General features: G+C 38.5%; 1 protein-coding gene across 3 annotated transcripts in view; it reads left to right on the top strand.

Moving 5' to 3' along the window:
• Nucleotides 1-14362, top strand: part of NR5A2 (nuclear receptor subfamily 5 group A member 2) — a 77623-nt gene that overhangs the window by 49566 nt on the left and 13695 nt on the right. For all 3 annotated transcript variants that reach the window (XM_030953232.1, XM_030953231.1, XM_030953230.1), the window contains exon 7: nt 1247-1394. In XM_030953232.1, coding sequence (XP_030809092.1) covers nt 1247-1394 — 148 coding nt within the window. The remainder of the gene's footprint in view (nt 1-1246; nt 1395-14362) is intronic.

Here is a 14362-nt window from a genome sequence, read left to right as displayed (position 1 = left end):
CCATGGGACAGTGGCACTTGCAGGGGATGTGGAGCACTCTGATGAGAAGTGGGCTGAGCACTGAAGCTCAAGCTGCTGCTCAGGTCACCCCAGTTCTGATACAGCAGTTACACCCTGCTCCACACCAACCACTGCCCTGTCCTGGAGCCAGCCCACTCCAGCCCCTCCCTTCTCCTTCCCATCACAGCATTCCCACAGGCTGTGCCCTTCCCCACTGGTCACCATCCTGTGACAAGCAGGCACACCTTCAGAGTGGCAGGGGCTGGGGCAGTCACTGCATGGAAATATGCCCACAATGGGACTGGCAGCAGCCAGAACAGTTTCAGCTTGCTGGGCTTGGGGAGGTTGCCCAAGGTTTGAGGATCACCCAAGGATGAGCCAGCAATGCCAGGCCTTAAGTATCCTGTGCTTGTGAATTTTCCCTTTGTTAATAAGTGTATTAACTCCAGCCCTCCGCTGGATCTCTGCATACAAGGAAAGCTCCCAGGCAGGTCAGCCTGCCCTGAGGACAAGGGACAGCATGCCCAGGGCAGCAGAGGCCAGCACCACTTGTGTCCCCAGCCCAGGGGAAGAAGCTCTGTGCACTGTGGTCACTGCTGGGAACAGTGTGAGGGCAGCTGGGCTGTCACACACCTGCCACCCCTCCTTCCCCTGCAGGGCAGCAGTTGCCAGAACAAGCGAGTTCCAGTCAATTCCAACAATTACAGGGATTTTGTGTAGCTGAGGAGAACAGCAACCACCCACACAATACCTCTGTTTCCTGTGGGAATACACCGACATTTCTGGGCCTGAATAGATGTTTCTGGCCAAGTTTGGATACAGGACTGTTTCCCATGAATATCATTGTGTCCCTCTGGAGCAATACAGCCAGGGTAGGCACAAAGCTCATTCCATCAGTTGTTCTCTGCAGGATCATACTATTACAAGGAGACACCAAAGGAGCAAGTCTGAGATGTGGACAGCTACCAGTGTCATAGGCAGCTATTTAAAGCTTCTAAAAAAGCTAATACAGACAAACCAGCACTCACAGTGATGTCACGTACCATTAAGATATATGGTTTAATGTTATTTTCAATATATACCATTGGGTTGAAATTGGTTTATACATAAAATCATCTTGACTTGGTAACATCATTAAATTAAGAGTGATTTCTATATCCAGGAGTATCCTGGTTGCATATTATTGCTTGAAATATCCTAAAGTTTGGGCGTGACAACCAGATAGGAATGTAATTCTCTTTTACAGGTGGATTATTCCGTAATAGCATCCCAAGCTGGAGCCACCCTCAACAATCTTATGAGCCATGCACAAGAACTTGTAGCAAAGCTTCGTTCGCTGCAGTTTGACCTACGAGAATTTGTCTGTCTCAAATTCCTGGTGCTGTTTAGTTTAGGTAGGTACACTCTAATCTTCATACTTACTGGTTTTTCAAAAACACATTGAAAATATTTTGGTTTCCTTCAATTTTTCATGAAACACATGATTTTGAAATATGTTTAATGTGGTTCACAGTAATCTGAGGATCATTTTTAAATTATCAGTTGCAGGGAAATTATGTATAAGCATTAAAAGTGTGTTTCCATGGAAATTACTCCTAAAACCTATGGAATTTTGTGGTGTATTATAAACCTTCTGTATTTTGGTATGTGAATACTGATTTTTCCAGAACAAGGATAAAATTCTATTAGACATCCTGGAGAACAGTGGAAAATACAGATTGCCATGATTTTCAATGATATAGAATACAGTTATGTAAAGCACATGGAGTGGGGATATGGTTGAAATTTCCCTCTTATTCAAGGATGTCTGTGGTAAGTATAAACAATCTTCTTTGCATATGATGGCTGTCACACTGTAACCCATAAATCAGGAATGTATCTCATAGTTTTTTAAAAGTGAAAGGAACTCCTAAAGTGCAAATTAATGATAATAGCTTTAGGAGAGATCTGGCTAGGAAATAATCTTTAAGGGGAAGATTGTTTTGTACTAGTGGAGAGGACAGAATGGGAAAAATACCTATGCAAGACAAATTAGTTAAACCAGTGCCCTCCAATAAATCAGTTGAGAAAAATCACTGGTGCCAAGAATAAAAAAGAACTCAGAGAGATGGATTCTTATTGACTTCATGGGAAGAGATTTTTCTGCCTGTCCTCTGTCTCAGGTTTGCACTTTGTTGTAAAGCTGGTCTAAATGAACTTTGCCCAAGTGAGCAGCTTTTTTTTCTGGCAGAGAGTTGAAAGGAGAAACTTAAAAACATAAATAAGGTCAGGCCCAGCCATGCCTCCATAGCAAAACCTCCTGTTTTACTGAAAAGGTGTTTTTGTCTACAAAGAGAGTAAGTGAGCCAAGGACACAATGAAAGATATCAGCAGTGGTGACATTTAGTAATTCTTTCCTTTCATTTTCAGTTTTTAAAAAATTCCGTAAATTGATCAAATTCTAAAAATAAATTATTGTGATACAATTGCAAGTAGACTAAAAGAGACACTTTTGATCACATTGTAGATCTCAATTACAGTCTTAAATATGTCCCTCCTAGGTGTTACAGAATTTGAACCTGCTTGAGAAAATTTTAGATAAAGTTCCCTTTAAATGTAGGGAAGATAAAAGACCAATACTTCAGAGGTACAGGGGACAGAATATGCAGAAGATAGAAAAGATTTTACAAATTATAATGAAATTAGACTGATGCTAATGGAATGGACCCTTCTGAGGTATGTCCATTTTGAATCCTAGGAAGAGATGATGGATTTCCTTGGTAACTATTAACATTTTCTATTCAGGGTTTCATTGCTTGAATATCTTTGATTCAGAGAAGCGAAAGCAAACCATCTGTTGCAGAAATTATGTTTTATGAATTAATCTGATGGATAACAAGAATTCATATTTCCTAACTCATAAGTAGGTTTTTCAGTCATTATACAGTGGCACAAATAAAGCCTGTAGCTTTCTTCTTATAAAATATTTAGAGAATTTATGTCAGTTCAGAGACATTTTAAATTAGCTGAATAAATGAAGTGCATTTGGCAAATCCTCACATTTAGGAGGGTTTTTATTTAATGATTTTCATCAGCTGTTCTGGTACTTTTCACTGATTTAGGAATCATCCTCACACCTCCAGCTCTTCTATTTCTGCCAGGTACTGTGCTCAACTTCTGAAGCACTTGGGCAGGAATAACCTGCAAATTTGTACCAAGCCAGGTTAGCCAGTTTTTCTCTCATTTATGCTACTACAAAACAAGCTAATTTTGCTGCTAATAGGAACCTTGTATTCACATCACTTGCATGTAAAAGTCATGTAGCTAAGACAGGTCTTAGTTACACCTTTGAAATCAATTGGTTCATTATTTAGCATACTGCAAATTCCATTTGCTAATAGTCACAGTTAGATGTTACTATGCAAAGAGTAAAATGTAAAGATGTTACCAGTTGACCCACAGGACAGAGGCAAATACCTAACGAGAATGATGACAAGGTTGAAATGAAAAACACCTTTTCCAGCTTAGCACTTAAGTTTCTGCCCAAAAGAACAAATGAATCATGTAGCTGAAATTAAAAAGACACCTCACAGCCTAAGAGCAAGTCAGGTTTAGAAGACATTGAAGTGTCTAACAATGCTGGTAGGCATTCAGCAGGGCTGTCAAAAGTACCTAAGCATCAAATTCTACACAAATAACTGGGAGCAATTATTGTACCTAAGTATCTAGGTGCATTTAGCACATATCTACATCTCTTAGGCATCTCTACAGAAAACTGGTCCTAATGCCAATAATGTATCACTTAATAAAAAAAATATTTCAAAAACCTCAGCTGTTGACAATCTGGCTCTGTAATGTTTAATGGAATAAAAAGTGCTTCAAGACACAGCCTTTTTACATTTCTGAGAACGTTCATAGGAGTGTTAACCAAGCCAATGAAACCTTTTACTATTGTTCTTTAGTCCAGTGCTTGATTGAAAAGTAAATGTTTGCTATAAAGCCTCTCAAAGGCAATATGAAGTCAATAATCCACAGAATTAATTTATTGAGAAGAAGTTGTTTGGTTTCTTATGACTGTATACATATGAGACTGTCTTATAAAGCTGTTTGCTATTCATGGCTGTACCATTCTGTCTGTCTATTCAAAAGCCAGCGATCTCCTTTAGGGCAAAGAATTTGGTTCTGCCTTTTTTCTTAACATTTCAGAAGTTATTATCTTAGCAAACTAACAGTAAAGCCCTGTTCAAAACCCAAAGTACTTAGAATATTTTTTCAAAATAGAATTAAGCTATATCAGTTTTGCTAGCAAGATTTTGAATTAAAGAGGTAATTGTTCTTTATTTACTCATAAGGATTTGCAAAGGGTTTATACAGGAAAATCCTTTTGATTTTTGGCAGCGTTAAAGAAGATGCTGCTGAGGCTTAGCCAGATGCATATTATGTGCAGCAGTTGTGACTGGCAGCACACAACTCCTCCTGCAGTCATGGCACCACCTCGCTGAGTGGGACCCCAGGCAAAGGAGCTCTGATCCTTTCCCAGGGCCACCTGCTCTGGCTGGGACCCTCTGACCAATACTGCCAACTACAGAATGGTACAGTTGACTCAGCAATTATTCAGTAAGCCAGAATAGTTTGGTAAATAGTCTCTTAACTGTGCTATCTCTTCAGTGCTATAAAATAGTTAAATATGAAGAACTACATAATTTTTAAATTCCCTCTCTCAGCTGTAAAAAGCAAATGTCTTTACGGGTAGCTTTTTCTTACCTCTCTGCACATAAAAGTCTTTGACTGCAGTTCCCCTTGCCAACCCTTCTTTGACTGATGTTTACATTATTTTTGCAAACCCCAAAGAAAGTCTGTTTTCAGGGGCATCATTTCTGTGGTTTCACAGATAGAGATATTCTCCCCTTAATTCCACCTTAGGGAGTGAAGTAATCAATATGTCAAACCACAATTTAACTCAGGTATGTCTGCCAATTGTTTTTGCAATCTAAAGACAGGTGGATAACAAAAAAAAAAAAAACAGAAAAAACCCAGCAGCTCAAGAGATATAGGCACAAATTGCAAAAATCAGAAAAAATAAGAAAATCTTTGACTGACTTGAGTGTTAAACCTACTTTTAATACTACTTGATGAGCTCCTGTCCAACACATGGAATGCAAAAATCTGAGAAAGATGCTGATCACACAGTTCTGTAACTGTTTATCAGATTTATTGTCTAAGTTTGGGGCTGAAATAGATTCATATGCTCTACTGGGAGATGCAATTTTGACCTCACTAAAGCCAAGAGAATTTCACTCTTTTTTATTGGAGTCAAACTTTGCTTCCTATCACAAAAAAAAAAATCAAAAGAAATTTTCATCAATTAAATTTGACAAATTACTAAATTTAAATGATGCTTGAATAACCAAATTAGTGCCTTAAATGGAATGTTTTCTGTCATCTTCATTTTACCATCCAGTAACTTTACGGACTGGTCATTTTACCTGAAATCAGTCATTGTTTTCTCTTTACAAAAACTTCCCATTTGTCCTGCTAGCTTTTATTATGTGAACTCAGCAAGGATGATTTTTTAAACTCCCATCAGAGCAGTTTGTAAAGTGAAATGCCAGTAAGAAAAAGTTAGACATAGTTTGACCCATGTCCAGGCACTTGTTGGCTGTGCAGGTCAATGCTGGACTAGGCAGCAGCTGACTGGTACTGCTCCCTTATCACTGTCAGGACACAGACAAATGTACTTCATTTGAGAAATGAAGCCTTTATCAATGGACAAATAATTGCAGAGCCACTATTGATCTCACATCCCACTTAACATGAGTCAAGAGGGTCCAGTACAAATGATAAACATTTAATTGTGGTGTCATCAAACAATGGGCTCTTGCTTAAGCAACAGAAAAAAATCTAGCAAAAAAGAACTCAGTTTTTTAACAAACCAGTCTTACTTAGGCAGAAAATTCAGCAGAAGTTCATCTAGATCTGCAACACTCCATTCTCATTTCTGTCAAAATGCCTGTGCTCTGTTCCACCTGGTGCAGCAACTCAAATCAATGCAGTTACACAGCAATCTGCAACTGAAAAAAATAGCTATTGCACCTTTTAATGTACTTTATGTAACATCATTTTTCTAGTCATTGTTCTATTAGATTTACAGACCAGCAGAATCTCTGCCTCAGGGAGCTTCCAGTCTAAACACACAGAGAAGATTAAAAAAATACAGCAGCAAACTAAGATGAAACATGAGGTTGTCAATACTTTCACTACCATACTTTTGCTGAAAGTTTAATATCATACTTATGCAGACAGGAAAATAAGAGGATAAGCATCAGCTGGAGGTAATATAACAGGGAATATTGACTAGATTTTTGTACTAATTATGATAGTTAAGAGCACACAAACAAATGTAATAGGAGAATGAAATGAAGGAATTAGTGAGGTAGGGGTTTTATCAAACCAAAAGGAAAACAGGAAAGCAGACCAGAAAATTAAACAATAATCAATTCATGCAGAATTATAGATAACTAAGTGTGCTACAGATATAAAGATATAACCTGGCAAATTTTGCATTTAGATCTTGATTGCAGATAAAGATGAAGCAGGTGCTGTGAATTTGAAGTGAGAAGCATTACATGACAGTCTTCCTTGGCAAGCCAGTGCAAGCCACTAATGGAGAGCTTATCCAGGCTGGACTTGTCATTACACATGACTTCTCTCTCACGGGGACAAACAGTACTTAGGGTTTAATGCTTTCTTCAAAGTGATCACTCTTGCTGTTTTTACTTTTGGGAGTTTGTAAATACACAACTATTCTTAGTTAAATAGTTAGGTCTTGTTAGACCTCCATAGGTCTTGTTATATATGTGCTGTTTATAAAACACATGTTTAGTTGGGCTGTAATAACGAGGTGGTTTTATTTTAACCATTGGAAGTTTTCTTAGATTCACCCATTCTGTTACCCAAGGATGCCTGTACAATTGCACCTGGTAAAAACCAGGAAATCAGCAGCTGAGGGGTTCTGGACAGCACTCTGGCACAGCTTTCAGGCTTCCCCACAATACATCTGAATTCAGAAAAATACTAACTGCATACCTGTCTGATTCAGGCTGTCTCAACCCTCATGTCCACCCAAAGTATGTACTGGAGGCTAATACTGGCAGAGAAACACTTCCTAAAGTTTATGTGATCATGTGGAATTCAAGAAGGACCAATTAGTATTCCAGAGTTGCAACTGCTCAATATTTATACCAGAGAGACTTGGCAGAAGCAAATAAAGGTACATAAAGCTGATGCTTGTCTTAATTAAGTGCAGTATAATAGGTGTTGGGGATATTTTTCTTAGTGAAGAGAGCAGTTTAGCAATGACCAGATATAACTCATTCTGAAGTTCAGAGTTTAAAACTAATCAATATGTATTTATAACAAGGGAAGAACTAAACATAATTTATTATTAGCTGACAACTAACTAATAGATAAAATCAAGATTTATTTAAGTACCTTTTTCCACATACCAATTTCTGACAAAAAATTGCTCCCTGGGATTCTGATTGGGTTTTTTGCATCATTTCAAATAGACTTTTTTAAATTATTGTCTTATATGCAGAGTGCCTGGGAGTGAACTCAAAAAAATGGAGAACGAGACATCTAGCTAGGATGATCCTTTCACTGCGACAAACTTAGCAATAGGAACATTTCCTAATGTTATGATGAGGAATCCTGAATGGCAGGTGACCTTTTTAATTGCTTCTTTAAAATTACACAATCTCCATATTTGCTGATAAACCGGTGTTGACTGGCAGACAATGCAGGGATCACAGGCACATTCCCAGCACACCCAGCCCAGGCTTCCCTCAGATGTCACTACAAAAAGTTTTGAAAGAGAATGAAGAAGGTGAATAAATAGATCTGGCATATTAAGCCTGAGAGGCAGAAAGGAGAAAGTGGAAAAGGACTTGGTCTGGAAAGGTGGTAGGTGGGAAATGGAGGTGGCATTCCAGGCAAGTCCAGGGCAGGAGGTGACCTTGTGACACTGAATGACTGATGACAGGTAAAGGCAGGAACAGCCACAAGGCCTTGAAAGTGAATGTGGCAGGGAAAGCAAAGTTGCCAAGACAGGGAAGCAATGAATAGGAAGGGTACCTTGGCAGCACTGTTTGCCACTGCCAAAGGATGAAATGCTGGGGCACTTAGATGTGATCTGCTGAAGCAACGTGTGTCTGTTAAAAATTTAATCAGCTAAACAATGTCCCCTGTGCACATCCCATGGAAATCAGTGAGAATACATTTGCAGGATTAGCTCTGTAATATCAGTTTGGGATAAATTGCATTAGGAATACACAAATTTCCAGGTGAGGATCACTGGCTTTTGGAAGATATCACCTGTGGATACGATGAAAGCTCTGCTTCTTTAAATCTGAAGTCAAGATGGCACTTCTCTAAATTATTGCAACAGAGCTCAGTCAAAAGTTATAGACTTGATGCCCAACCGTTGGATGGAAAGTTATGGCTTGCAGTGAGCAGAAGACTGAAAGAGGTAACAATGATGTTTATAGGGGTCCTTTCTTGTCCCTAAATAGTCAAGAAGTTGAAATTTATCATGCCTTCTAATTTCAGGTTTTACAAATATTTCTGCATTTGAAAAAATCAAATTTGGTAGCTTTTAATGTGAACAGTTGCCAGCAATCTTTCATAGTCCCTCACTGCTGTATGTTCCATGCTGCCTTGGAAATCAGGGATCCTTTTCTTACTAGAGATGATGAGGGCCAGCAGAACAGTTAAACAGCCAGCCTGCTCCTAGAACATTTAACTCTTCTCTGTATCTAGGCAAAGCAGCCAGGCTACTCCACTCTGCCACTAGAAGAGCTATTCCACTTTTCTACTTTAACCCTCTGGGAAAGTAAAGCAAATGAATATGGACAAAACCTCATTTCAGAGTAATCTCATGAGGGATGTTCTCTTTTCATGGATACAGCATTGCTCAACAGAGAAATCAACCCTTTTGTCTCTAATTCTGCTTCTCACTCCATTACTTTGAAGTCCTTAAAATAATATCTCAACTATGCAATCTGGTAAACAAAAGCAATAGTTATCTATCTTTGTAAACAGTGGTAAAATCCAAAGTATTAAAGATACTTTGTAGAGTAGAGGCAGATTGGAACAACACCGTTTGAAATCTCTACAGATTTCATAACAAACAACATTTTAAAATTAATCTGATTTAAAATATCTTGATTACATTTTGAGAAAATTGGATCCTTTCCTTTATAAATCACTTAGCATGAAAATAGTTCCTTGCTGCATTTTCAAGGTCTAAAACTTTGACAATTCATCTTTTGAGGGACTATTTTAGAAGTTTATTTAGTACATGCAGGAAAAAGTGTTGTGGTTTGTTTGTTTGTTTGTTTTGCCCTGGCTTTTATTTCTTTATGGAAAAACAAAAACAAAGATATATTCATTTCTCTTACCTGTCAGAACCCATAGCAAAGCCAAACAATTAAAAATCGGTCCCTAAATTTCTTTAAGATGTTAAATGACATACAGAGTGATGACTTTGACAAACAATGTTTTGCTCCTAAGAACATTATTTCAGTGAGCTGGCAGGTTTTAGTCCATCCTCCTATGCAGGTTCCACACAAATGCAGGCAGTATGAAAGAAAGTAGGACAGTGTCTATCTTCCAGGTATCTGTCTTCATGAAATATACAATCAATGGTTTGGGAGAAAAAAGCATGTAATATAAAAGGAATAAAATACAAATTCTGGGGTTATGAGGAACAATTCAAAATTAAACCAATATTTTTTAATAAATAAAATTTTTATCATTCATCTCAGCCCTGCATGTAGGAGTAGTGAATGATAAAAATCTTCCAGGAATCCCAGAGAAAGCCTTCTGTTTCATGGCTGATTGAGTTTTTTGAATAAACTACACTAAATTATAGAGGAAAGTTAATAATTGCTGTTGATTTGTTCCTGATTTTATTTCATTAAATGCAATGAATGCTGCAAATTCCTACCTCATGTAACTGTTGAGTACAATGGCATTATTTGAGGCATGAATTTGATTCAATCTGTTCATTACTTGGTTATGTTGTCTGCTTGTCTGACAGCTGCAAGCCATGGAAAAAAGATTAACCATCTTGGGCAAGTACTTTTCCTTTTCATGTCCTTTTTTTCTAAAATGCATATTTAACAAGGTTTTGAAATAACAATAGGATTAGATGCTTGAGAGAAAATTAGGTCATATATTTGTTAGATACAAATCTTGCAAGTAATTAGAAACATGGGTATCAAGCAATATTTGTATTCTGTACTGTTGTCTTTGTGTGGAGACAGCGGGGATTTCAGAACAGCCCAATCAGTGTGCTCTGCACTTTTTCCCCATTATGTTTATAGAATAATAGTAAGGATGGTTTTTAAACACCTCCTATAAGGGGGAAAAATTACCTGCATGTAACCCACATTTATAGGTGTCTCAACTTTTGGAATACTTCTACAATTCCTCACCATTTTTAGATGTTTAAGTTGCAAGTTTAAAGGTATTATATAGGTAACAAAGGAAATACAGTATTACATAGAATCTTTTCAGATGCTGTTGGCAGAAATCTTTAACATCAGTGACTACTTTTGTTAGTCAAGTGCTTAGTATAACATGGGAATAAATGGTTATATATTAAAATACAGTAAGTGAATGAATATCCTAAATCTTGGAGCCAGTAATACTACCCTATAGTCTTGATTTGAACATAAGCTTAAATGTTTCACTGAATGAGATTAACTTTGCATTAGTAACAGACAGCTTATTAAATACTTTTAAAACCAGAATACATAGACTGAAAACTGCCTCATGTATTTCTAGTTAAAAAAATACATTGCAGAGGCTCTTACCTGAGTTTATACATGGATAATGTTGGCCATTTACTGGAGATGCATTGTAGACTATGGCAAATTTCCCTCTTTTTCCTAGCCCTTTGCTGCTTGTGCAAGATTGAGCACTGAATGAGAAACAAAAGCAAAGTCTGTGTCTGAGGGAATTAAAATAGAGAGGTGAAATACTTTAAAGGAACAAGGGAATTAAAACAGAGAGGGGAAATGCTGTAAAGCAACAGTGAAAAGAAATCACAGGCAAAAAAAAGGTTCTGCAAGAGGGATGGGAGAAGAGTGGAAGAGAAGAGGGCATCTGGGCAGATCAGGAACCAGGAATGATTGATGAAAACAAGAGACAACAGGGGTGTGGACCAGTGGAACAGAGAGAGACTGGAGGGCTTGAGATAGGAGTCATGAAAATGGGGGGAAAAGGCCAGGAAGGAAAGAGAAACCATAGAACTGTGATCAAAGCCAAGCCAGAGGTGGAAAGGGAGGAAACAGAAGCAAACAGGAATGAAACAATGAAGGAAAATTCAGAAACAAACTTTATGGCCCAGCCTTGAACACAGCTCGAATCTTGAACTGGGAGACAGAAGGGGACTGTGCAGAAACACTCTTTCACAAGCTTGTGGCTTGGAGCGTGTCCCAGATGATTTCTGCTGGCAGGAAAGGGGTGGAGAATGAAAATTGCAATTCCTTACGTTCTGGCAATGCTGCTACCAAGACTGGATGAAGCTTTCAGAGCAGGAGTTCCTAGTATTGCCCTGGTCCTGTGCAGAGCCATTTAGCATGGGGCAAACTGAAAGAATAAACCCCAAAACAGTCCATGTGGTTTGAAGAAATTTAGTTTACACATCATCCTAAGAGTAGTTCAAGAATATTCTTTATAAGGTTATTCAAAAATTATTAAGGAAAATCCTACATTTAATATCATCTTCAGTACTGGGAGGGTTTGATGAGTATTATAAACATATTACACAACACCTCTGCTTGCCAGGTGAAGGAAAGTCTCATCTCAGCAAAGAGAAAGATTTCAACAACAGAGTGGGGAAGGAGACTACAACAGCATCTTTCCTCCCCAACACCAAAAATTGTAACAGAGATCAGCAAACTGCTTGGGACAAGATAGACAACACTGTCCAGTCTTTCACTAGGGCAAAACCTAGAGCCTAAGCAGGACAGGTGTCCTTCAAGCCTAGTTGAGGCAGGTTGGATGGGTTGTAGCTTGAGAAAGTCCTTTCCTCTTATCTAGGGCCATCCTATTTGGGACACATTTGTCTTTAGAGAATGGAGTCACCAGCAAAGGGGAAAAGGGCAGGTACCAAAATCACATGCCACTTTTCAAGTGCTGGAAAACAATGCTGCACAAGGAAAATATCTTCCAGGGAGGAACACTGTGAGAGGTGACTGTGGGAGCAGTGCCATCCAGACTGCACACTGTGCTCCAGCTGGCCACTTCTTACGGGCGGCACTTCCTCACTTTCTGTTTTGAGACAGGAAAAAAAGAGCCTCACGATTAATTAAAACCATAGATGAAGCTACAGAGATGAGCCAGGGAGTAAAGAGGGAACAAAGCAATTAAGAACTTTCCTGTTAAAAATTCACTAGGCATACTGTAAAATTCAGAGATTGTTATGCCCCTCAAAAGTGCAGCAGACAGAAGCAAACACTTAAAAGAGCTTTCATTACTTACGTGCCTTTGGCTCCCTTTCAGGATACTGTGGAACTGGAAACAGCTACAGTAAATGTATTTTCTCTGCATTTGCCTTTCTTGACAAAACACCTCCAATATTTTGATCTCAAGAATAATCAGCTCTTTTGCATTTCCTTTTCAACTAACTGCAGACTTTTGCAAGTTAAAAATTAATGACAACTTCTCTTCCTCTTTTATTTTTTAAACAAAACCCTTCTATGCTCTTTTCTGAAAAAAAAAATGTCTTTTTCCTACAACTTGTAACTATTAGTCTAAATGGCATTCCCACCACTCTTTCTCCCTCCTTTGTTGCAACACACAAAACGAATTCCACCACAACCACCTGGTTTGGGGAAACCATTATTCTGGAAATGAAACATTGTGTTGTGTCCTTTACCACTATTATGGGCAGTCAGTCTGTTAGAAGATATTGGACGATTATAGGTTAGTCTTTTCAGAGAAAGCCATGGGTTTCAAGTTACCAGTAACCATCTATCAATTCTTGAGATTATGCCATGATTTACTGTCACAGCATCATGTATTCTCTGATTTTCTGCCTCCTGTGAAACATTGTGCTTTCCTTTTCTATTGATGTATCAACTATAATAGTTACAAGCAGCTACCGAAAAATCAATAGTGAACTTTCATTACGGTGCACATAAAGAGTAACATGCTGTGAGAGCACCTACTTCTTAAATAGTCACCAGCAGTAAGGTGCACTACGGATGTCTGTTATTTTGGTCTAAATGAAGAATGTCTGAATTGAAAACAACAAATATCTAAGATTTTTGACACCATGGATTCTATGACAAGTTTTCCAGTATGTGATTTTTTTCCCGAAGTGTCAGGCTTGATCTGTACTTTCTGTACTCTCATCTGTGTATTTTTTTAATACAACACTGACAGGGGAAATTAATACCAAAATAAATTGCTGGGCTGTGCTTAACTTGGTTGGACAGAAGCAGTAAGAATTGTGTTAATCTTTGTTGAACTAGTCTATCTTATTAGTCAAAGCAAGTTGACTGGTGAACAGACCAATAATCTCTGTGTTAAACACAAATAGGATAGAGTTGAAAGAGGCAGCACAGTGTTACCACACACTCAGAGGTGCTCCTAGGACTGTGCACTAGGAAAAGCACTGAGTTGCTTTTCTACACAAGGTTTGGAAAAAAATAGTGGAATTTTTGGTTTAAAAACACTTGCCTGCTTCTGGGAACAAATTAACTTCCAATTAGCAAATGTAAATGAAGAAAGGCAAGAACAGTAAGCATGTGAGTGCACTGCCTTGAAGGAGCCCAAGCCATTCAACGTTTCAGGTCATTTGCCCAGCAACTGGGCAGGAGCCCCTGCAGGGCAGGTGGGCAGCTCTGCTGCAGGAGTTAGCGGTAACTTTGGCATTTTGAGACTATGGTGATTTACAGCTGTAAATGCAGTGGTTGATGCTCAGTACCTTAGATTTGAGAGCCTGTGGATTTCCATGAAACTAAAGCATGAGGATGCACATGTGTATGCACATCAATTGTCTCCTGCCAAATGCTTATCCCACTGTCTGCCATGGCTCCAAGGCTACAGGAAAGCACAATTTCTTGGCTAGTGTAGATCTGAAGCCCCATAATTCATGCTCCTCCTGTTAAGCCTTGTGACTGTGTTATCTATGGAAACATCTCATCCATATCTGACCAAAATATTTCAGTCTGAGCTGAGCAGTGAGCACTAATCTGCAGTTTTCCTGCTGCTGTTTCTTACTGAGCAATTGAAATGTTAAAAATGTGCTGAGGCAGTACCTCACTGAGAGTGCCCAGTCCTTTCTGACCAGGACTTCCTGTCAAGAAAT

This window comes from Camarhynchus parvulus, chromosome 8 (assembly GCF_901933205.1).
Source record: "Camarhynchus parvulus chromosome 8, STF_HiC, whole genome shotgun sequence".
NCBI classification, from domain to species: Eukaryota; Metazoa; Chordata; class Aves; order Passeriformes; family Thraupidae; genus Camarhynchus; species Camarhynchus parvulus.
The sequence above is the reverse complement of the archived record's forward strand: the minus strand, read 5'-3'. Positions and strand labels throughout refer to the sequence as shown.